Raw genomic sequence first — 25,426 nt, 5'->3', positions numbered from 1 at the left:
TTCTCCACCCTCGTGGCCTTACACTTAGGTAGACGGGCTCCTGCTATAGCCATTACCGCAAGGTAATGCTGCTGCTGCTGCTGCTAAGTCACTTCAGTCGTGTCCGACTCTGTGCGACCCCATAGACGGCAGCCCACCAGGCTCCCCCATCCCTGGGATTCTCCAGGCAAGAACACCGGAGTGGGTTGCCATTTCCTTCTCCAATGCATGAAAGTGAAAAGTGAAAGGGAAGTCGCTCAGTCGTGTCCGACTCCTAGCGACCCCATGGACTGCAGCCTACCAGTCTCCTCCATCCATGGGATTTGCCAGGCATGAGTACTGGAGTGGGGTGCCATCACCTTCTCAGTAATGATGAGGATAAACAAAATTTTTGCTGCTGGCACAAACCGGCCAGCAGCATCAGCGAGAAACTACAGCAGTGATTAGGGCTGTTCTGGGTGGTGCTGCTGGTGACTAAGACCTTGGATCCCAGCAATTGCAAAGTGACCTCCCCCTGCCAACGTCCATTACCTTGACTTTTTGTGTGCATCTCCCTACTTGTCCTGCAGTTCTGTCCCTAAAAGCCTTCTGGCTGTACCAGGAGCCCTGTGGATTTAACCACATGTCAGCTGATTACTTCAATTTTTCTTTAAAGGGTAGAAAAATTATTTACAGCGTTTGTCATGACCCAAGGTTTGAAGAGGTAAGGTGTCCATGCAACGAGTCCAGATATCAGTTCAGCTGATACAATGAACAATGTAAATCTGCCAGAGTCTGTTATTCTTAACTGGAAGGTCTTAGGTCTGATTTCCCCAAAGAGAAAAACTCCGTATGAAACTATAGTCTCCTTTAACAGAAATGAGGGGATAGGGTGAGCTGTATCATCACACTGTTATACAAAAACATAGACATGACTCAGTTAAAGAAAAAAAGCTTCATAATCAAGCCAACAAGTTATATCTTGAGGAACCAAGTCATAAGTCCACAGAAGGAGTTTTAACACTGTTCCACAGATGAAAAAAAGCCTTCAGCTGGTGTCTATTACAAATTAGCACTTGCCATCCACCTCTGCTGCTAAGCTTCTAAGTCGCTTCAGTCGTGTGTGACTCTGTGTGACCCCATAGACGGCAGCTGACCAGGCTCCCCCACCCCTGGGATTCTCCAGGCAAGAACACTGGAGTGGGTTCCTATTTCCTTCTCCAACGCATGAAGGTGAAAAGTGAAAGTGAAGTCGCTCAATCGTGTCTGACTGTTTGCGATCCCATGGACTGCAGCCTACCAGGCTCCTCTGCCCATGGGATTTTCCAGGCAAGAGTACTGGAGTGGGGTGCCATCGCCTTCTCCGGCCATCCACCTCTACAAGAACTAAATCATGTGCTCCTGCTGCTGCTGACCTTCCACCCCCTCTGAAAGGAGTTCAGGGTGGAGAGTAGAAATCAGGCACTCTGTGCCCTGGGAAAAACTGATAGGTCAGGTCTTCAGATCATTAGATACTTTCAGGAGTCGATTAATGAGCCCAATTCTTGTATCTCCTCATATCTAGAAAAGCACTAAAATCCTTCATGGTGACAACTGTTTCTATGACTAGCAAACAGCTTCATGAGACTAGCAGAAACCTTCTGGAAAAACATACGCGTTTTACTCCCCCTTCACCAAAATCACATACATGGTGACCTATCCACCCTGCCTCTTTGGAACAGTTTCTCAGAGCTATCTGAGGTGCTGTATTCTGGGCCGCAGTCCTCACTTTGCCCCAAATAAAACTTAAATTGCAACATTTAGGTTGTGCATTTTTTAAAGTCAACATTGGTACTAAAAATAATTTCATTCAATGTCACTGGAGTGAAAATGACAGGATTATTCTAAATGATATGAACATATCTTCATCCCTCCCTTTTCTCCTACAATTACAGAAACAATTCATAAAATGTGGTCATGAAAACAAGCATTATTTTTTAAAAGTTGGAGAGCTTTATGGATTTGATTTAATCAGCCAACTGGGGCTGCGGGCAAGGCAGGGAAGGTCAGAAAGGAAAAGCACCCTCTCTGCCTTCTCAAATTTCAGTCCAAGCCTAATGAAAATAAACCTTGGAGAACTTCAATCCCCAAGCAGGCATGAGAAAGGTTTTGACGCAGACTTCTGAGCGGTGATTTCCCTCAAACTAATGACCTGACGTTCCTAGTAAGACAGAGAGAGATGATAAATATGCTAATTGAAGGGGCTTCAGTGCAGGTTTTGAAAGGGGAGATAGCCACATGTGTGTCTGTAATCAATACCATCAGGATAGCAGAAACCACATAGCTGAAATCACACCACACCAATGTGCTCAACCCTAAAATACCAATTTCAGGTCACGGGAATCCCAGCTCTCTGCTTGCTTGCTACCTGCCAATCAAAAGACTCTTTCAATCCACAAAGGAAATGGAACAGCCCTTCCATATGCAGGACAGAAATGACTTTACATAGAAATTGAGTGTTTCTCACCTTTTCATTACTTTCTGTTTTTGAGAGGGACAAGGAGGAGGAGGGGAGACGAGAACTGAATAACATGCCTTCGAAGAGGCCCGCCAGGCTTTCCTCATCTTGTCAGAATCAAAATTGTCCAGCCACCCCCCACCACGCCATTTATCTTCCAAGACTCCGCACAGAAACAAGAACACGGAGGAAAAGGTAAAAGACAAACAGAAGTCAAAGGAGAAAAATATTTCCCAGAATATTGTGAGAGACCCTTAGGCTACTTCCAAGGATGCTCTTGGGAAATAAATTGAAATTAAGACACAGAGTAAGATTCATGGGCAGCACAGGTCAAGACAATGGACATTTGAGCTCATCTGGATGAATTTTTGTACATCATATAAATTTTATATTTTATATTTTATGTGGACAAGTGGACGAAAAGTTCTGGGTTCCTCTCTTGTAATGGGTCAATGGGAAAGGGGGTAATGACAGTAAATGGTGCTGAAAAGGGCTTCAGTCAGAAATAATGCTTTCCTCATTCCAGGGTCTGAATTCTGAGATTGGCATAAATAGAAGAATCCTAAGAGAATCCATATGCCCAAATGGTTTCACTCAACCTGCTTCCCAGAAAAAAGACCTCCCCACCCTATCTTTTCTGAAGAAGTGCTCTGGTTCCTTTAAAACACAGACTTGTCAAGGGACATAAATAACTCCCTCACTCGCAGACGCAGACACCTCCAAAAAAATACGATCAGCTGCCAAATAAAGGAGCCAATGGTATTCTGGCTGAGAAGGAAGCAGGTGGGAGAAAGAAGAAAATCCTTAATTGTACAAACTGGCTCTGGCTATGATCTTATCTAGGAAGCCCTACTCTTGCCTCCCACTTTCCCTCAAAGCTGAGTCAGCTTTGGGAAAAAGCCACCGGATCGCTAGCAACGGGAGCCTTGAATGAGTCAACTTTTCAATGAGCTATCATCTCTCTCAGCATCTTCACTGGTTCAGAAAAAACGTATTTGCTTTTCTGAGAAGTGTGAGCAGAAGCAATGGCACTTGTTCTATTGTAAATTAGATCAGAGCAATGAAAATCTTGACTTTCTGTGGGATAATCAATGAGCCTGTTCTAATGAAACCATAAATCAGGAAAGGATTTACATAAACTGAGTCCCACTTGGCACCTCAACAAATAGCAAGTGATGGATTTTGCATTAAATTGTAAGAGCTACCTAACAACCCAATCAGTTACCAATAAATGTATCCCTCTGAAATATCCAGTCAATCTTTAGTCTTTCTAAAGCGTCCCAGCTGCAAATACACATGCAGGCAAGAAAGCAGATAAATCAGAGGAGATCCTCTGATGGCACACTACGAATTCTAACAGCCATTTATGGCTGTCTGCGTATTAAGTTTTCCTGGGAATTTTACCAAAAGATAACTCTCTTATGACTAACCACTAGCCTCAGCTGAAAACCTGCCATGATCAAACAGATACTTTTATATATCAGAAGGAACTAGAGGAGGGGTCAGCAAATGATGAGCTGCCACCTGTTTCTCAAAATAGAAATTTAATGAAACACAACCACTGAATTGTGTATTTACCTATTGCCTATGCTCCTCTGGTGGCTCAGCAGTAAAGAATCTACCTGCGATGCAGGAGTCATGGGTTAAACCCCTGGGTCAGGAAGATCCCCTGGAAGAGGGCATGGCAACCCACTCCAGTATTCTTGCCTGGAGAATCCCATGGACAAGGAGCCTGGTGGGCTACAGTCCATGGAGTCGCAAAGAGTTGGACACGACTGAAGCAACTGAGCATGCTGCTTTGGCAATACAACAGCAGGTATGAGTGGTTGCAATGGAAACCTTCTGACCCCACCAAAACCTGTGGCCCTTTGCAGAAACTGTCGATGCTTATGCTAGAGAAAAGATGTAAAAAAGTAAAATATGACATAACTTGAACTAAACTGCTGTGCTCCTGGGTTCTTAACTCTAGATACTCCTGAGGTAAATCAAAAAGACTGTAACTCACTGGATATGTGAGAATGTGGGAAAGACTTTGTGGTGGGTAGAAGTTCAAAATAAAGATCTACTAATCTATTTAATTCTTGGATGTTTCAGAGAGGAAGTAATATTTGATTTAGAGGATTTGAAGAAATAATAATAAATTGGAAAAGAGAAGAATTCCAGCAAGAGGAAAGAAAACCATTTCTGCTCAAGAATTAATTACCAGGTAAGTGTTACTTAGTTGAAGCCTATTTTCCTTGCAGGAAGTAAAATTGTATATAAATCTATGTGTAAGGATTCAGTATATGTCATCCTCTGGCAGAAAAGGGAATTGGCCCATGGAAAAAGCTTAAAAGAATGCTTTCCAAACCCACTCATGAGGGAAAATGTAATAATAATGATAATAGTTATTAATATAATAATAGCCATTATTACAGGAAATGTTATTATTATAGGAACCATCATTTATTGAATATTTATCATATGTTAGTCATAATGCTAGCTGCTTATGCGTTATCCTATTTAATCCCCACAACCATCCTATGAAGTACATAGATTATATCCTCCTTTTTCAACTGATAAGACTATAACCAAGGGCAATAAATAGGATAAATACATTTCTGAGTAGCAGAGTTTCGGACCCATGTTATTATTATAATCATGCTATTCATTAAAGCTTCCCCCCAAACCCACCTCCACCCAAAGCCCCATTGCCAAGCCCCCTTACCTCTGCAGACACTGCAGCACTGATTCTCCGGGAGAATGTGATCCTTTTCTGAGCAGTTCAAAAGAGGGCATGCTTCCGTAATTTTTACTAAAACTCCACCCTGCAAGCCAAATAATCAGGAAACAAAAAAAAAATGTTCATTTTTTGAGTTGATGATCCAAACATACAATGCTCATTGTTAAAAGCCTGTGGTGATAACAACCTACAATAATTCTACCATAATGCAGTCACAAATTAAATTGATAAGACTCCTGGAAGAGAAGGCTACTTTCCCTTTCTATATCAAAATAGCCTCAATTTCAACAAATAAGGTGTTTTTTTTTTTTTCTTCTTTTACGTTTTAACAAATGGTTGTTGAGTATCTTCTGTGTAGCAGAATGTCACTGACAATGCAGAGCTGATAAATTTTCAACAGTTGACTGTTGGATGGGGGAACCCTAAAGTTAGCATTGGCTGATTTCTGTCATATAAACACCCTGACATTGTGAACCACTAACACTACATCACTGATTACGAAGTTGGGAGCTCTCATGAGCTTTTATGAGACAGTTTCAAGACTGCACTGGATCGCAAGCACTGTGAACCCAAAGATAAAGAAGACATCGTCTTTGCTCTTGATAAAAACAAACTAGAAACCATAATAAAATACACTAAGTCCTAAAAAGTGCTCTAATCAAGGTATGGCAATGTATCATTTACTCAATATTAAAGGGAATCAACCATGAATATTCATTGCAAGGACTGTAGCTGAAGCTCCAATACTTTGGCCACCTAATACAAAGAACTGGCTTATTGGAAAAGACCCTGATGCTAGGAAAGATGGAAGGCAAAAGGAGAAGGGGCGACAGAAGATGAGATGGTTAGATAGCATCACTGACTCAATGGACATGAATTTGAGCAAACTCCAGGAGGTGGTGAAGGACAGAGGAGCCTGGTGTGCTACAGTCCATGGGGTAGCAAAGAGTCAGACACAACTTAGTGACTGAACAAGAACAACAAATACATCATAGGAGAATAATTAATTATACCAAGTGGGAAGAAATTATGAAGAGGATGCCACATTTGAAGGAACTAAATAATGGAATAAGAAAGAAGACAGTTTCCCAGCAGAGGAAACAGACAAGAACCAAAGTATACAGGTATTGAACTAAAAGTGGGTCAGTTAGATGAACACTAGATTCTCCCTAGAAATAAATAAAACCACTTACAAAAAAATTTTTAAATATTTGGCAGGTACATCTTATGACCCTATTTCAACAAAGGTCCTCTTTGTTGACATCACTAGCATCTATATTTAGTTTCACTCTGAATATTTAAAATTACTTCAATAATTACTCTAAAAGGCACGATTTGAGAGTCCCTTATTTAATCTAAAATGTTCAGTTATTTTTTGTTCCCCCATTCTTAAAAGCATGGTTAAGTCAACCAAGAAGCAGCTCAAGTAGAATGGGTCTCATTTAAGGCTGAAAGGTAATTCTCAACACAGATGGGGAGAATAAGATAGCGCTGAGCCACCAGAAAGAATGCGGGAGATTGTGAGTTTTCTATCTCCAAGAGATGATTGTCATTCCAGTGGCCCCAGAATTCCCTGGTTTGGCAGGAATACCAATTCTATTAGGCACATCAATTCTAAAATATGAACATAAACATAACTTTAAATGTCAAATATAAATTTAATTTCCAAGTACTGATCATATGGATTACTGGCACCACGGTTTCCTCTCCTTTCTCATCAATTTCAGCCCAGGCAGTCCAACCTCTATGACTCCTTCTGGGGTACCTTTGTTCCCTTTTCCTCTTCATTTCTTGATCTTTCTGTCCCAAGGCATCTAGATCTCATGTTTTTCTCCCATCTTAAAATTGGCCCAAAGATTCTGAGAATCAATCCTACTATTCACTCACAGTCCGCATTTCAGCTCTATTCTGTTCTCACCCCTCAAACCAGGCCACACTGGATCACACCCTGGCCTCAACAGCTAGCACCAGTCTAAGGGTGGTTTGTCTGTCAGTTGTACCTCAGTTTCTACAGCAGGGAATCAAATCAATTGTTACAAGCCAACAGATGTTAATACCCTTGCTATCAGCAGCACTGAGTTGAATGTAAGGGAAAAGACAATGCTTAATTACATACCATTGTTGCCTCTACTTCTATCCCTCAATATTAACATATTTATTCATTATCTACTGCCTTCCCTGGTGGCTCAGTGGTAAAGAACACACCTGCCAATGTAGACCAGGTTTGATCCCTGGCTCAGGAAGACTCCCTGGAGGAAGAAATGCCAAACCACTCCAGTATTCTTGCCTGGGAAATCCCATGGACAGAGGAGCCTGGTGGGCTAAAGTCCATGGGGTCACAAAGAGTCGGACGTGACTTGGCAACCGAGCAGGGATGCACAGCCTCCTTGCACAAACAAGAATGGCAAACTCTGCTGGATCCGTTTAATCAGTTCACTGTGCCCATCCCTCGCCTTGGCTCATCCCTCAACCCTCAGAGAGTCCCTGAGGGCACTGGAGCCTCTTTGCAGGGAACCAGAAGTTACCTACAAGTTCCACATCCTCAACCCCCACAGCCCAAAGCCACTGGAGGTTCTTTACTTCAAAGGGAGACATGGCTGGGGTAACATTTACACTCCAGAACCCCACCAGAATCGGGGTACCTCTAACCTTTCACCTAAAATTGCACCTTTGCTGAGTTTCCTGCCTGGCCTAGCCTGAATCCCCTATACCCTTACTGCTTCCTCCCAGGAGCACTGCCTTAATAAATCGCTTGTACTTAATCCTGAGCTCAGGGTCTGCTTCTGGCTGAATCTAAACTAAGACGATTAGATAAATTTCACTCACACTGTCAAAAAATTAAACTGTTAAAAGAGATTAGTTGTAGGTGGTGAGATTCTGGAGTGATTTTCTTTTACTTTCTTCTACTTCCTTCCTCTAAATTCCAAATTTTATATCTTGAGTACATATTTGCTTTTATTTTAAAAAGCAATATTAAAACTGCTACAGAAGGCTTTTTAAAAATAATCACTCATGAAAGGTTCTTTTTTATATATAAAAAGTTGCTTCGACTGCTGATTAAATCAGTCAACAATTCCAATCAATCTTCAGTGTATTTAATGAGTAAGATCATAGTTCCAACCATTCAAATAGAGATAAAAACCCTTTGCTTGAATGTGAAAATAATATGCACTGTGACTCTAGTAACCTAAGTGCCACCAAATCCATTCAGTTCAGCCACACAATTTGGTACACAACTTTAACTTTATTTTCATACTCTAATAAGCATCTGATTAATAAATAAATCCTCCTGATTGTGGTAGGTTTTTTAATGACCTTTGCAACTCAGCATTGGTAGGGAAATATAATTCATCCATTCTTTCTCATTTAGAGTGACTGTCACCATGTCACTCATCAAATATAAACATTTTCAAGCTCTTTACTAATAACTATACTTAAACTTGAATTTCTAATCACATACAGAACTCACATCTTTAAGTAAAGAAAAAAAAAAACTTAGTAGCCTAAAAAGTGCTTCAGGGCAGCAATACTGCACATAACTGACTGAGATTGCTAGGAAAGTTTATTCATCTTGATTTAAAAAACAACAACAGGGGGGAAAAAACAAGCAAGCACAGTATGTTATCTTCTCAAATCACTTGGTGAAAATCTTTAAAACAGAACTTAGTTTCTTATCTAACTGGTAGTGCTGAAGCTTTGAAATGATCCCAGGAAAATGAAATGCATGGACTGCCAGGCAGCCTTTCATCAACTAGGGATCTGCATTTGAACCACAGAACACAAGAAATTATTTGAGTAATTATTTGCTCAATTCTCCCAAGGATAGTGCTGACACAGTACCATTTTAGATGTCTAGGAAAGAAGTTAGTTCATCACATACAACAGGTACCTTAGGGCATGAGGGCTTAAATCTTGCAAAAGGCTGTCCGAGAGAGACCGGAGGCGCTCCCCTCTTAGACCCATCACCCTCTCTCCCTGCTGACAACATTCATTAAATGTGTCCCAAAGCTCTTCTCTGGCTTTTTATAAATGCTACCCTTTATCAAGGGAATCAATGAGCCATAGCCTGACCAATCTGGTATTCTCAAATAGACTGAAAAATGATCATTCAATCTTTCTACATCTACTTTTTTACAATTCAAATATGAGAATTACTTCCAAGTAACTCTAACACCCATCAGGACTAGCAGTAGAGAGGCTAAGAGAGGAGCCTGGAGATTCAGACCACACAGGTTGAGAAACCAGCTGGTTCCCTTACTAGCTATGGGACTTTGTTCCCATGTGCCTCAATTTCCTCATCTGTAAAGTGGGAACAACAATGCTACCTACCCCATGGGGTTATTATGCCACTGCTGCTGCTGCTAAGTCGCTTCAGTCATGTCCGACTCTGTGCAACCCCGTAGATGGCAGCTCAACAGGCTCCCCCATCCCTGGGATTCTCCAGGCAAGAACACTGGAGTGGGTTGCCATTTCCTTCTCCAATGCATGAAAGTGAAAAGTGAAAGTGAAGTCGCTCAGTCATGTCTGACTCTTAGCAACCCCATGGACTGCAGCCTACCAGGCTCCCCCATCCATGGGATTTTCTAGGCAAGAGTACTGGAGTGGGGTGCCATTGCCTTCTCCGAGGGTTATTATGAGGTTTTATTAAATAAAGTTTCAAAGGTTTTAAATAGTGTTTAGAAAATACTAAGTACTCAGGAGATGTTAAGTGTTATTATCAGTGATGCTTCTCTTTGTGCATAATTATTTAGTAGATAATGATAGTAAGACAATAAATGAAGAAATCCATGGCTTTTAAATAGAGGATGAATACCTACAGTATGCCAATAACAATGGTAAGTGCCTATCCAGTACACTGGCATTTAACTCCACACCCGTCTCTTCGAAAGGTCTCCAATAATGTCTGCCCTGAGTCTCTCTGATGATAACAGAGACTGAATCACAATTATGACCCTTGTCAAGATCACCCGCTACTTCTGTGCAATTTGTGAAGGGGGCTGCTGGCTGTGAGTGACAGCTACAGGCTGGATACTGGGATCATCAGTTGAGTGGGTAAAATTGCTCTAGTCATCCCAGCTTCCCTTGAGGGGGAAGAAAAATGTAAGGGGTTTAGAATCTAAATCATCTTCTCTCCCCTCAAAGAGAGGCAATCTACAGAGAACGTGACATACATCTTCTATTCAGGAAGGACATGTACGGTCATGTAGAGTAAGAAGAGCTCACGTGTGTTGAGGGCTGACTTTGTACCAGCCAGCTCTTCACATGCTTTATCTCATTTAATCCACTCAACACCCCATGCGGTAATGTGCCAGCCCCAGGTCGGGGACCACCCACCCACTCCTAGATCTGGAAGCTTCCACGGTTGACTGAGACACCACGGAGCCCTCACTGTCACACTGCCCTTGCCTAAGGAGCCGCCACACGGAGCCCACTGTCACAGAAGGACCACACCAGACTGCCTCAACCCACAGAATCTCTGCCATTCCCGGAGGCAGCCAGGAAAGCGTGAATGGAAAACATAATAGGGAAGTTCAAGGGACTTAGCCCCTGAGGTAGAGTCTGGTCGGTGAGAGACAGGACATAGGAAAGGCCTCCCCCGCCCCTTAGAAGCTCCCCATAAAGAACGAGATTTGAGCTCCCAAGAGTTTCTGTGGGTTTCTAAATGCCTCCTTCTCCTCACCCTTTCAAATACATTCCTTTCTTTTTGCCAGCAATGTGACAAAAAGCCAATGAAATGCCGTAAATATGACAAAACACAAGTGAAATGCTTGGAAAGCGGGTCTGTTCTGAGACATGTGGTTCCAGCCAGCCTCCCTGAAGATGCCCACAGAACCAGCCATGCCTCGCTGTGGGGCTGCGGCTGCTCTGGAAGGCACCACCTTGTATCTGCTCCCCTCTCTCCCATCTTTCCCTCGGTCTCTCACTCCCACGATCCAGGACAAATCTCACCCACGTAACTGCCTGGCTAGCTCCCACCCTCATCCAGCACTGTGCTCAATCAGGACCTCCTCAGAGAGGTCTTCCCAGACCACTCACGCCCACCTCAAAGCTCTCTCTCCCTTTAACCTGCTCTGTATCTTTATAGAATGACATCAGAGTTGACCCTTGAGCAATGCAGGCCCTTCACACCATCTAAAATTGGCACATAATTTATAGTCAGCTCTCTGTATCTGTGTATCGATGGTTCTGCATCCAGGAATTCAATCAAGCACAGAGACTGCAGCATCACAGTAGTTACTATTGGGAAAAAAATCCACGTGTAAGTGGACCTGCACAGCTCAAACATGTGTTGTTCAAGGCTCAGCTGTCTTGTATATCTATTTGTTTGTACCTTACTGCCTATCTCCCCACCAGACTGCAAATTCTCTAAAGACAGGGCTTTGTTTTGTTCACTGTTGTTCACCCAGAATCTAACAGCATGCCAATAAGTAGCACTTGCTCAATGCATGTTTGCTGAATGATTTACTGAATGAGATCTATGGTCCCACAAATCTAACCTGGAGGAATACATGAGAGGGGGCAGGCAGGAGACAGGCATTTTCTAACACTGTCTCAGACATTGAGAACTAGAGGTGGCACTATCCACAGCTCAAATCACAGACTAATTGCCCCAATACCTAATCAAAACCTTTCCGCAGGGTCAGCTGACAAGCTCCCTGACTCACGGTAGCTGCTAGCTCCCTTCCCCTTCTCACTTCCTTCCCTGACCGTCTTTCCCAAGACTACATGATCCACAGCTGACCACAAGCTAACCACACAGTGACCGTGGCTGAGAACTCCCCATCCTGGACTCCAGCCCAATGAGAGTCTTTCCCCACCTTGGGCCAATATGCTCCACTTCAGAACCCTACCTAAAGCCCACATCTCCTTCCCAACAAGTAATGGGAACCGTAAGATTGAAACTTACTCTGCATTCCTGACAACTCTTGCTTAAAATCCGCTGGCCTTCTGCAAGGACTTTTCCTCCATAGATACATTTTGCTGTAATAAAACAGAAAAACAGGTCAGATAGTCATACTATGTAACAAAATGACCTCCAAGGCACTGTCCAACTCCAGTAGATTTCATAGAACATAAATACTCTAAGCAACACAAGTCTCTGTGCATGTCTAGAGTAAGACATGGAAATAGTATGGGAATAACTGCTGAATCCCCTATCAGACTGTCATCTTGATTATGTTTGCCATGAGTCCTTCACACCAAGATTATACAACTATTTCCTTGTTGCAGTTGCTAAAAGACTAGAGAACGAATTGCTGAGGTCAGTGTTAAAACAAGAAAGAAGTGGCTGTTATCACCATGGAGTACAAAAGCAGTAGCTTTGATTCAGCTACTCCAGCCATAAAATGAATGACTGGGTGAAAAGGAACTCACATACATTCCATTCATCAGGACTTCACTCACAATACAGAAGAACACACTTCTCCCCTTTGTGGGAGTCTTCAGCTTATCTGTTCCCAAGAAGCTCAGAAAAGTAGGAAACACAAGCCAATACAATGCTATATCAATGCACTAGAGAAATTGCCTTTGGAAAGGTGAGTTTAACAGGCTAATAGGGAAGGCAGGCAGAGAAGGCAATGGCACCCCACTCCAGTACTCCTGCATGGAAAATCCCATGGATGGAGGAGCCTGGTGGGCTGCAGTCCATGGGGTTGCTGAGGGTCAGGCACGACTGAGCGACTTCACTTTCACTTTCATGCATTGGAGAAGGAAATGGCAACCCACTCCAGTGTTCTTGCCTGGAGAATCCCAGGGACAGGAGAGCCTGGTGGGCTGCCATCTATGGGGTCGCACAGAGTCGGACACGACTGAAGGGACTTAGCAGCAGCAGCAGGGAAGGCAGGGAGGAGAGATGGGTCTTGGAAAAAAGTTAACAGAGAAGCATAAATGCTGACCCACTTTTAAGCTACTGCAGAATATGTTTAATTCGATGTGATCCTAATGTGTCTCTGTCAAATTCTCCAGTCACATCAATAGGAACAAGGAGGCAGCACCCTTGTGTTGTAGCAAGTGCTACTTACCAGCAGGCTGTTCCATTCTAGGTGAACAATATACCCCCTCCCCTGCACAATGAGGATCCTTCCAGCCCTACTCCTCAAGAGAAGAAAAACTGAAGATGAGCACTCTAAGAGATATCCACCACTAATTCACTGTCTTATCAATACTACCCCATCTCTCAGAGCCTCCATTTCTGTATCTGTTAAAAACAGGTAAATTCAATTTGATAGTTTCTTAGTTCTACCATCTTCAGACTCATGGAATGTTCAGGTACGTAGGGACCTTAGCAAACAACTCATGCAACTCCTTTTGTTTGGCCACAGGAAGAGGAAAGCTCAGCAACGTTGCTTTACTTGACATCAGGATCCCACAGCAGATACTGTGGTAGGCAACCCAGATCGCCCTCCATGGCCAAAGGTCACATTCCTGAAACTGTCATGATTGGTGATGACCAACAGCTCTCAGCTAAACAGAAATTGCAGACGTGCCCTTGTGCAAAGTCCAGGGCCCTTCCCAGAGCAGCTCACATCCAATAGGTGCTCGATGAAGGTATTACAAAGTCCGAAGGTCTTCCAGCTCCAGAACTTCTTGAGGAATGACTGAGGCATCTGTTGTAACTACACTGCAGTTCAACCGCACCTGCCCAGTTCTGTCTTTTTCACTATCTCACTCCCACCCTGGAACTGATCTTGAACTTCCTAATAAAGCACAAATGAATCTCCATTTCAGTCTGTTTCCTCCAAGAACTTGCCCTGCAACAACACATACCTGACTCAAATCTGTGCCTCTCTAGTATCTGCTTTCAGTGAATGGCACTAGTATCCATCCCAGCCCCCCACCCACATGCCACCGCCTGCTGCTGCTGCTAAGTCGCTTCAGTCGTGTCCGACTCTGTGCAACCCCATGGATGGCAGCCCACCAGGCTCCCCTGTCCCTGGGATTCTCCAGGCAAGAACACTGGAGTGGGTTGCCATTTCCCTCTCCAATGCAGGAAAGTGAAAAGTGAAAGTGAAGTCGCTCAGTCATGTCCGACTCTTAGCGACCCCATGGACTGCAGCCTCCCAGGCTCCTCTGTTCTTGGGATTTTCCAGGCAAGAGTGCTGGAGTGGGGTGCCATTGCCTTCTCCGACTCCACCGCCTAGGGTCCTTCAAACCTCTCTCTTTCCTCAACCCCATGTTCAACCAGTATTCAAATCCCAGCCAGGCCTCCTCTTCAAGTTTCTCAAGTCAACCAACTTCTCTCCATTCCCATCACCTGCCCCCAGCTGTCATTTTTGCTCAAACCATCCCTCCTCTTTAGTCGAGTAGAAAACTTCCTAACTTGTCTCCCATGTTCTGGTCTAATCTTACCTGGTTCTTCCCCATACAACCATCAGACATATTTTAAGTACAAATAGGAGGCTTTGCTTCAAAATCATTAGGAGTTGCTCACACCCTCAGAATTTAATTCAAATTCCTGAAGTCAGCATGCAAGGCCATCCCTGCAACTCCTCCTTATCCCTTAGGTTTCACCAATTCCTACTCGCTCACTCTCCCTCTGAAACTCCCAAACACTCACACCTCCACTGAGACTCGAGCCATGCCCTCTTCTGTTTCGGGATTTGTACACACTGCTTTCTTCTCCAGAACACTCAGTCCCATGTACCTGTTGCTGGGAACCTTCTGTCCTATATACCCATCAATTTCACCTTAATCCTGACATCCCCCTAAGAAGTTTTTTTAATTTTTTAACCTCAAGCACTGGAGAACCGTCCTCATCCTGTGCTTCTGTGGTACCCTGGACCTCACTCTAACAGAACATATATCGCATTTTATCTTTGTTGCCCCAATGAAGGTAGGATCTATGTCTATTCATAATTTTATCCCTAGCCCCAAGCTACATGCCTCTACGGGCTTAATGTTAGTAACAATAATTTTAGAATTAATGAGCCTCCTAAGTAGCAAAATAGAGACATTTGCTGATTCCCAGATGAGAGTTCTTCCTGCTATTCAATGCTATTCCAAACGTTAAAAACAGATACTAAGGTTTTCAGAGCAAAACCAACTACAAAGTAGAAAACCAATACAATTTTCTAGATAACTCCCTTCCTCGCTTCATTAAAACAAATTATCCCTGAACATCTTTTATGCCTCAATTTTCTAGATAAATCAGTTGCCTCTGACTCACTGGTCCTAATGAGGATGTGGATTCCCAAATGTGCTTACATGGGGAGACCACACTTCCAAGGGCCTGAAATTCCTGCCTAATAAACTCCCACGCTTCCAAATGCAGTTGCTGCCAGCTTGGCAAGATGGCTCACTCCAGAGTGACAGTTGTGCTAAATACACTGCTGTCAAACCTGCCATCTGCTCCTTGGCCCAGGCTAGGACATAAAGACAAGACCTCCCTTCTCATTTTGCACCTTGCCACCCTCACGATGCTATGATCACACTTGCTGACCTGTCTGAAGACACCCACCTGATTTCTCTTGTCCTCTAATTGACACTCACCCCAGAGCTTCGATCTGAACACAGGAGTGTCTTACAGTTCACATTCAAACCACACACGGGAACACACTCACCCCTCAGATCTACAGATCTAGTGTAAACACTAAGTGTCCACTGAACTTCGTGTCTTCACGTACACATGTGTGTGCCTGCTAAGTCATGTACGACTCTTTGCCACTCCATGGACTGTAGCCTGCCAGGCTCCGATGTCCGTGGGATTTTCCAGGCAAGAATACTGGAGTGGGTTGCCATTTCCTTTTCCAGGGGATCTTCCTGACCCAGGGATCAAGCCCAAGTCTCCTGCTTGGCAGGCATTTCTTTACCATTGAGCCACCATCCTCACATATAGAGGCTGCAAAAGCCATCAACACGATGGCTGGTGTGCCTCAGCCATTCACAACCTTGGCACCGAAACAAGATGTGTACCTGATTATGACATCAAAAAGTACCTATGGAATTATCTTAGGACAGTTCAGCATCACCACTGAGGCCATGAGAATTTCCCCTGCTTTCTCATCTTTGCCCACTTCTCTGACAGTCACCCTCCTTCCCCTGCTGTATCCCTAACACCAGTCCTCACTATCCAACCTCTTGACCTACCGCCAAAAGGCTTATTTTTGATGTCTGAGGAAATTCAAACAGAAGGTGAGTCAGGCTCCGATGCCTGTGGCTAGGGCATTTGGGACTCCGTTCCAACAGCTTTTGGTGTGCGTGGAAATGTAAATGCATACCTGAAGCCCTTCACACCACACCGGGGACATGCAAACAAGACTATTTCACAGTGTCTGACCATGAAATTGAAACCCCGCACCAACACACATTTCTTCATGATGTCAGAAACAAATGTACTGGGGGTTTAGAGAAATAGGCAGTTGCATCTTATTGCACCCAGACACCTGGCCCTTCAAATTCAAACCTGATTTCCCTGGTGCAGTGGACAGACGCTTTTTGCCATTTGGATGCACACTAACTAAACCACTGACAGGCACCACATGGCACCCCTGTCAGATGTGGACGTGAGGTTACTCTGTCTTTATTTAGATATTTGCACCCTGCACACACTGCACCATCCCTTGGCACTCAGCAGCTAAGAACATCAAAATCAACACTCCATGTTGCACTTTAAAGGAGAGCGGCAGATCAGAAAGTCTGAACACCCAAGGAGCCAACCTCACTCGTTCACAGGCCTGGCTTCAGATACTGCTTCTCGGAGCAAGACACCCACATCAAACCAGTTCTCTCTCAGGCATCTCCAACGTTTCTGAAACCATTTCTTCCACCTGCTTTATTTCTGTTAATCACACTAGGAATCTCCCATGCACTCTTGTTCAAAACCTGGCAAATTTTGCCTTATAGATGCTCTCTGATTCAGTTATCTCAAATTAAAACAAAATGCTTACAGAGTACCTACCACGTGCCAGGTCCTTTGGCTATCACTCACATTGATCCCTTCCTTTTCATCTTCCCAAGCAGTATCTGTCAGCCGGCTTCATCACCTTTGCCTGTAGAATGCCTGAATCCCACATTCAACTCCCTGTCTGCAGCTCTCCCCACGCAGTGACTTTTGTCAAAGCATTTCTTTGATTATGCCACAACTCTACTTCAAAATCTTGCTTTTGAGTCCCCAGATAAATGCTGTGTTTACTTCATGATTCTGCATGTGCAATCCCCTTTGACAGGTATGTTCTTACCTATCTTGTCCACATGGCAAACTCCTATTCATCTGTCAACACCCTACTCAGCTCTTTCTTCCCCTATAAAGCTTTCCTAACACTCACACACACACCCAAGTTTCTGATGGATTGATCACTCCCTTCCCTGTGCCACCTCTGCATTTCACATAGCATGCATGCTGCACAATACTCTTATAATGAGATGGTGCAAATATCTCCCTGGATAGTATGCGGTAGAGGAAACAATTAAAAGCATTAGCTCTGGAGCCAGATGACCTGAGTTTTATTTTGGTTCAGCCAAGGCTGAGAGACCTTGGACAAGTTAGTTCTCCTCTCTGTGCTTCACCTGCTCATCTATAAGATGGGGATCATAGTAGAACCTATGACCGGGGGTTGTTGAAAGAATTACCTGAATTAATGACCATAAAAAGGCTTAACACAGTGTCTGACATAGAATGAAAGACCCACTTTTTCCCACTGTTGTGCCCAGAGGTAAGAACAGAGGTCGGAGAAGAACTTCAATAAGGATGACTAAAGGAATTAAATGAAATGTGATCACCATCATTCATCCCCTGAAACACCTTTGCAGCTTATTTCTACCTCTCATCCACAGAAAAACCCTCTATTATCAAATAGACTATCTCCCTCTCCTTCTACCACTTCTTTTCCTTTCAAATACTGTCATGGAAAGCTCAAGATTTTCTCTCCATCTTTTCCCTTCTCTCTCATCTCTGATAGCTCCCCTAAATCTATCCAAAAGAATACCAATTCTTACTTCATGCTGTATGATACTCTTTAGGTCCATCCACATCTCTACAAATGATCCGATTTCATTTTTTGTACAACTGAGTAGTATTTCATTGTACCTATGTACCACATCTTCTTTGTCTATTCCTCTGTCGATGGCCATTTAGGTTGCTTCCATGTCCTGGATATTTTAATAGTGCTGCAATAAACAGTGGGCACAGGGAACTCTATTGATGCATTGTGGTAACCTGAATGGGAAGGAACTCCAAAAGGGAGAGGAGATATATATATATATAGGGGCAGCAAAAGACATTATATATATATATATATATATATATATATATATATAGATGATTCATTTTGCTGTATGGTAGAAACACAACACTATAAAACAACTATACTCTGAAAAAGTTAACCACACACACAAAAAAGAGTCTAGGACAGCACTTCCCAGAGATTCTAATTTAGTAGGTCAGAGTGGGTCCCTAGGACCCTCAAGAAGGTATCTCAAGAAGCTCACTAGGGGATTCTAATGAGTAGCTAGGTATGTTCAACTCCTTGAATAGAGCAGACACCCAAGAAATGTTTGAGGAATGAAACTCCTGCACCACTTTCTGGACTTCCATGCCCTCAGCTAAGGAATCTAGAAGGCTCTCTGGAGTTTACTCTGATGCATTCCAAAAAGATGAAGAGCCCAGTATCAGGAATTATGAAACTACCTTGCTCTTGGAGACGGCCCAATTTGTTGGGCCTTTTAATCACAACAAAAAGACAAAGTACTTTTTTCAGGCAATGAGTTGAGATATGGACACTTAGACCAAGTTCTTTCCTATTTCCACATGGATGCCCTCATCGGTAAGTGCTGCAGCTCCTGAAGCCATGACAAGAGGATGAACATTTGGTAAATGAGCAGACGAACCAATCTGCTTTCACGTATCGGTTCTTGAATCAAACCAGTACTTTTTCTCAGAGACCCTAGGACACTATCCCACCCAAATCCAGAGAGGAGCTTAGGAAATTTTATCTGAAAGGGACAACCAAAAGAAGTATTTTCCATCCTTTATCTGATGTGAAGATATATGAAAACTTCTGTGTATTTTTGAATAAGAGTTTTCATCATATATATATATATATATATATATATGAAGTGAAAGTGAAGTCGCTCAATCATGTCCAACTCTTTGCAAACCCATGGACTGCAGCCTATCAGGCTCCTCAGTCCATGGGATATTCCAGGCAAGAGTACTGGAGGTGGGTGCCATTGCCTTCTCCATGGGATCTTCCCGACAGGGATCAAATCCGGGTCTCCCACATTGCGGGCAGACGCTTTACCGTCTGAGCCACCAGGGAAGCTCATATATATATATATGAGCAAATATATATATAATTTATTGTAGATATAGATTATATATATAGATTATATATATATTGTAGATATAGATTATATATTGTAGATATAGATTATTATATATTTTTTTTTACTTTATTTTATTTTATTTTTTTTTCTGATATAAAATAATCATTTTAATGTCTTTACCCATGAAGTATTTGGAGGAGTGAAGTTAAGGTCCAAGACTAACGCATCTCTAAAAGGACAAGAGTGTGCAACAATAATACTTTAAAAAGAAATTACAGTATGTGCTTAAACTTTTAAAATGTGATATTATCATAAACATAAATAAGGCAACTTAAGTGGATAGATCATTTGACTAGAATAATACATCAATGTATAAGTTCATCCACATAATGCTGTCACCAAAAATATAAAATATTACACTGTTTCATACTGATAAACATTGAAAAGGAGCTAGATTTTCTTTTCCTTCTTATTTTTCAGAGTACCCATACATGGTATTCCAAATGACAGACCCATATGCTAGGTCTGAACAACAGATCATTAATAAGGAAAGGAATGTATACACAAGGAAAGGAGAGGGAAAAGGGATTTTATTTCTTCATAATAATAAAAGTAGTACCTCATTTTTTATTCCACCCAAAATAAATATATCAAATAAACCACCCTACAGCTTAGGCAATCTCCTTCCAATAAATGACGGATCTCACCACATAATCAGGCACTTTTTTTTTTTTTATATAAAAAAATTTTCACATGTTTCAATGCCATTCTCCCAAATCTTCCCACCCTCTCCCTCTCCCACAGAGTCCATAAGCCTGTTCTATACATCAGTGTCTCCTTTGCTGTCTCGTATACAGGGTTATCATTACCATCTTTCTAAATTCCATATATATGCGTTAGTATGCTGTATTGGTGTTTTTCCTTCTGGCTTACTTCACTCTGTATAATAGGCTCCAGTTTCATCCACCTCATTAGAACTGATTCAAATGTATTCTTTTTAATGGCTGAGTAATACTCCATTGTGTATATGTACCACAGCTTTCTTATCCATTCATCTGCTGATGGACATCTAGGTTGCTTCCATGTCCTGGCTATTATAAACAGTGCTGCGATGAACATTGGGGTACACGTGTCTCTTTCCCTTCTGGTTTCCTCAGTGTGTATGCACAGCAGTGGGATTGCTGGATCATAAGGCAGTTCTATTTCCAGTTTTTTAAGGAATCTCCACACTGTTCTCCATAGTGGCTGTACTAGTTTGCATTCCCACCAACACTGTAAGAGGGTTCCCTTTTCTCCACACCCTCTCCAGCATTTATTATTTGTAGACTTTTCGGTCCCAGCCATTCTGACTGGTGTGAAATGATATCTCATAGTGGTTTTGATTTGCATTTCTCTGATAATGAGTGATGTTGAGCATCTTTTCATGTGTTTGTTAGCCATCTGTATGTCTTCTTTGGAGAAATGTCTATTTAGATCTTTGGCCCATTTTTTGATTGGGTCATTTATTTTTCTGGAGTTGAGCTGTAGGAGTTGCTTGTATATTTTTGAGATTAGTTGTTTGTCAGTTGCTTCATTTGCTATTATTTTCTCCCATTCTGAAGGCTGTCTTTTCACCTTGCTAATAGTTTCCTTTGATGTGCAGAAGCTTTTAAGTTTAATTAGGTCCCATTTGTTTATTTTTGCTTTTATTTCCAATATTCTGGGAGGTGGGTCATAGAGGATCCTGCTGTGATGTATGTCAGAGAGTGTTTTGCCTATGTTCTCCTCTAGGAGTTTTATAGTTTCTGGTCTTACATTGAGATCTTTAATCCATTTTGAGTTTATTTTTGTATATGGTGTTAGAAAGTGTTCTAGTTTCATTCTTTTACAAGTGGTTGACCAGATTTCCCAGCACCACTTGTTAAAGAGATTGTCTTTAATCCATTGTATATTCTTGCCTCCTTTGTCAAAGATAAGGTGTCCATATGTGCGTGGATTTATCTCTGGGCTTTCTATTTTGTTCCATTGATCTATATTTCTGTCTTTGTGCCAGTACCATACTGTCTTGATAACTGTGGCTTTGTAGTAGAGCCTGAAGTCAGGTAGGTTGATTCCTCCAGTTCCATTTTTCTTTCTCAAGATTATTGTAGATATAGATTATATATATATAGTAGATATAGATTATATATATATATATATATTTGCACCCTGCAGTACACCCTTTATATATATATTTGCACCCAGGAGTGGAATTGCCGGGTGCATATGATAATTGCGTAGTGTTCTTAATCATTTATTTGTATTACCATCTTGTTAAACCATAAACATCTCAAACTACTGATCAGAGTTGCTAAGAAAATTTGTATTACCTAGCTAAATGGTTATCAATTCCAAACAAAGGCAAAAAACATACTGATGGTTTAGCTAGCTCATTTATCAGCATCGTGATAAAATCTGGTAAGCTTGCTGAAAAGCTTTTTTAAACTTAAAACTCTACAATAAATTAAAGAAAAATGACTATACCACACACTTCTAGTGAGAGGACAATTTGATGATATGTAACAAGAACTTTGCTGGAGAAGGCAATGGCACCCCACTCCAGTAATCTTGCCTGGAAAATCCCATGGACAGAGGAGCCTTGGAAGGCTGCAGTCCATGGGGTCGTGAAGAGTCAGACACAACTGAGCGACTTCACTTTCACTTTTCACTTTCCTGCATTGAAGAAGGAAATGGCAACCCACTCCAGTGTCCTTGCCTGGAGAACCCCAGGGACGGGGGAGCCTGGTGGGCTGCCATCTATGGGGTCGCACAGAGTCGGACATGACTGAAGCGACTTAGCAGCAGCAGCAGCAAGAACTTTGAAAATGTCATCTTCATGGCCCAATAATTCTACTTTGGAAAATTCAAAAAAAAATGTGAAATGAAAAATGTCTCACAAAATATGTTAAAGTGAAAGTGAAGGTGTTAGTCATTCAATCATGTCTGATACTTTGGAACCACATGGACTGTAGCCCAGTAGGCTCCTCTGTCCATGGGATTCTCCAGGCAAGAATACCGGAGTGGGTAACCATGCCCTCCTCCGGAAGATCTTCTTGAGCTAGGGATTGAACCCAGGTCTCCCACACTGAAGCCAGATTCTCTACTCTCCAAGCCACCAGATTTTGAAAATATCAGTCTCTTCATCCAGTAATTCTACTTTACAGAATTCAAAGAAAATATAAAATACAAAAATGTGGCCTCACAAAAAAACATATTATTGAATAGTGATTTATAATAATAAAAAGCAGAAAACAATCTAGTTATCCAACAATTGGGGATTAAGTTATGCAACAACCAAACAGAACACTATGAAGCTCTTTAAAGTGAAATTCATACAGTTTTTAAAAGCAGAAAACTATACTTAAGTGATAATGGCAAATCAATAAAGTAGGTTAAAATGATCTATACAATAAGAACTCAACTGTGCACAAAATAAAAGTTTTTAAAAAATGAAATCCACTATGATTTCAAGTGTTTGTTTTCAAGTGGTGGCATTATGGGTAATTTTCCATCTTTATCTTTACCCTTCTCTGTGATTTCACATTTACAATGACACAGAACAGCTGGAAGACTCACCTATGCCCATGTCCAAATAACATCCGCCAAGAGACAGCATTTACAGATCCACGGAGCTCAAGATAATAGATTAAAAATGCCTCATGGTTTTTAAACAAATCCCTAAGTTTCTCAACTTATTCCTCTGCTATTATATAGAATACATCAAGATAGAAAAATAATCTAGACAGTCAGAATGGCTGCGATCCAAAAGTCTACAAGCAATAAATGCTGGAGAGGGTGTGGAGAAAAGGGAACTCTCTTACACTGTTGGTGGGAATGCAAACTAGTACAGCCACTATGGAGAACAGTGTGGAGATTCCTTAAAAAACTGGAAATAGAACTGCCTTATGATCCAGCAATCCCACTGCTCGGCATACACACTGAGGAAACCAGAAGGGAAAGAGACACGTGTACTCCAATGTTCATCGCAGCACTGTTTATAATAGCCAGGACATGGAAGCAACCTAGATGTCCATCAGCAGATGAATGGATAAGAAAGCTGTGGTACATATACACAATGGAGTATTACTCAGCCATTAAAAAGAATACATTTGAATCAGTTCTAATGAGATGGATGAAACTGGAACCTATTATACAGAGTGAAGTAAGCCAGAAAGAAAACACCAATACAATATACTAACGCATATATGTGGAATTTAGAAAGATGGTAGCAATAACCCTGTATACGAGATAGCAAAAGAGACACTGATGTATAGATCAGTCGTATGGACTCTGTGGGAGAGGGAGAGGGTGGGGAGATTTGGGAGAATGGCATTGAAACATGTATAATATCATGTATGAAACAAGTCGCCAATCCAGGTTCGATGCACGATACTGGATGCTTGGGGCTGGTGCACTGGGACGACCCGGAGGGAGGGTATAGGGAGGGAGGAGGGAGGAGGGTTCAGGATGGGGAACACAGGTATACCTGTGGCGGATTCATTTCGATACTTGGCAAAACTACTACAATATTGTAAAGTTTAAAAATAAAATAAAATTAAAAAAATAATAAAAGCTGCAAAAAAAAATAAATACATTAAAAAATGACATTATCTTAATAAACAAAGATTACAATAAAAAACAAAAAAAAAGAAAAATAATCTATACATATTATTCTAAAAACTATCTTTCCATCATGGAATCAAACTATAATCTCAACATCTGGGCCCTTGATCTATCCATAACTTCCAAAACTGCTTGGAATAAAAACAAGAAAGTTTCTTTTAGATTAACTTGGAGTAAGCCCTCCAGAGTAGTGGATGTACCATATCAACTATAAAAGGAAGACATTTTTCAAAGTTCCTTTTGAAAGAATATAAAAAAAGATTGGGCTGGTACAACCAGACCGGCTATCTGCATTCCCACTGTCATATTAGGGGACATGCTGTTCTTGACAAAAAGTTAGTGTTTTGAAGATCTAGTAATGATGGTGTTTTCTGGCAGAGAAATGATTTTGAAAATTATCCATCAGATGGCACATTTCTAAAACTTTCCTTTTTCAGTGAAGAGCTTATGGTCTGATAAAAACACTAAAGGCTCTGTAGTCAGAATTTGCTTTATATTTCACCTCTGTCACTTACTAGCCTTGCAAACTTGATAAGTTATCTTCCCTAAACTTCCTATAAATAGTGATAATAACAATCCCCCCCCCCAATATTCCAGTGAGGACTCAATAAACAGAAGGAAACACTTAACACAGTAACTGACACATACCATACCAATAATTCCAAATGACAGCTTTTACTTTTCATGCTTATTTCAGTGTTCATTTCACCATTTCATTTGAAATAGTGTCCTCTGTAATACAGAGGGAAAAGGATTTTTAAATCATTGCAAAATTTGGACAAGCCAACTTTGAAAGAAATTGTCTTAATATTTTAACTGAAGTTCAATCTTGAAATTCGTAAGAAATGCCATTTAATAATAGGAAACCTGACTAAAATCTCGGATAGCCAAAACACAGTGTGGGCCTTACCTTGATCGATCAAAATGAATGGACCCAGGGCTTCCTCGGTGGTGCAATGCAGGGAACAGGGGTTCAATCCCTGGTCTGGGAAGATCCCATAGGCTGCAGAGTAACTGAGCCTGTGTACCTCAACTACTGAGAACAACACACCTAGAGCCTGCACCCCACAACAAGAGAAGCCACCCTGACTCGAGAAAGCCCACACGCAGGAACTAGAACCCAACACAGCCATGAATAAATGTTTAAGAAAAAAAATGAGGAGACCAAAGCACATGGAGCCTTGGAGTCATGACTTCACAGATCAACTCCACCCACCCCCAGCTGTTTGATCCTGGGCAACTGGCTTAATCCTTGTCAATGCCAGTTCCCTGTACAAAAAAAAAAAAAATGGAAATAATAGTAACTAAGGTTGATGTGAGGATTAAGAAAAAAAAAATTGCCTCTG

At 41.8% G+C, this 25,426-nt stretch overlaps 1 protein-coding gene across 44 annotated transcripts in view; it reads right to left on the bottom strand.

Moving 5' to 3' along the window:
- Positions 1-25,426, bottom strand: part of NELL1 (neural EGFL like 1) — a 1,048,536-nt gene that overhangs the window by 759,306 nt on the left and 263,804 nt on the right. For all 44 annotated transcript variants that reach the window (XR_015158062.1, XR_015158061.1, XR_015158064.1 and 41 more), the window contains 2 exons: positions 12,085-12,158; positions 5,163-5,262 (listed from right to left, as the gene is read on the bottom strand). Coding sequence is in view for 39 of the 44 variants with exons in the window: in XM_086385555.1 (XP_086241681.1) it covers positions 5,163-5,262; positions 12,085-12,158 (174 nt within the window). In the remaining 5 variants the exon portion in view is untranslated. The remainder of the gene's footprint in view (positions 1-5,162; positions 5,263-12,084; positions 12,159-25,426) is intronic.

This window comes from Bos grunniens, chromosome 29 (genome assembly GCF_055505025.1).
Source record: "Bos grunniens cultivar Pamir isolate PY7600 chromosome 29, Bosgru_T2T1.0, whole genome shotgun sequence".
NCBI classification, from domain to species: domain Eukaryota; kingdom Metazoa; phylum Chordata; class Mammalia; order Artiodactyla; family Bovidae; genus Bos; species Bos grunniens.
The sequence above is the reverse complement of the archived record's forward strand: the minus strand, read 5'-3'. Positions and strand labels throughout refer to the sequence as shown.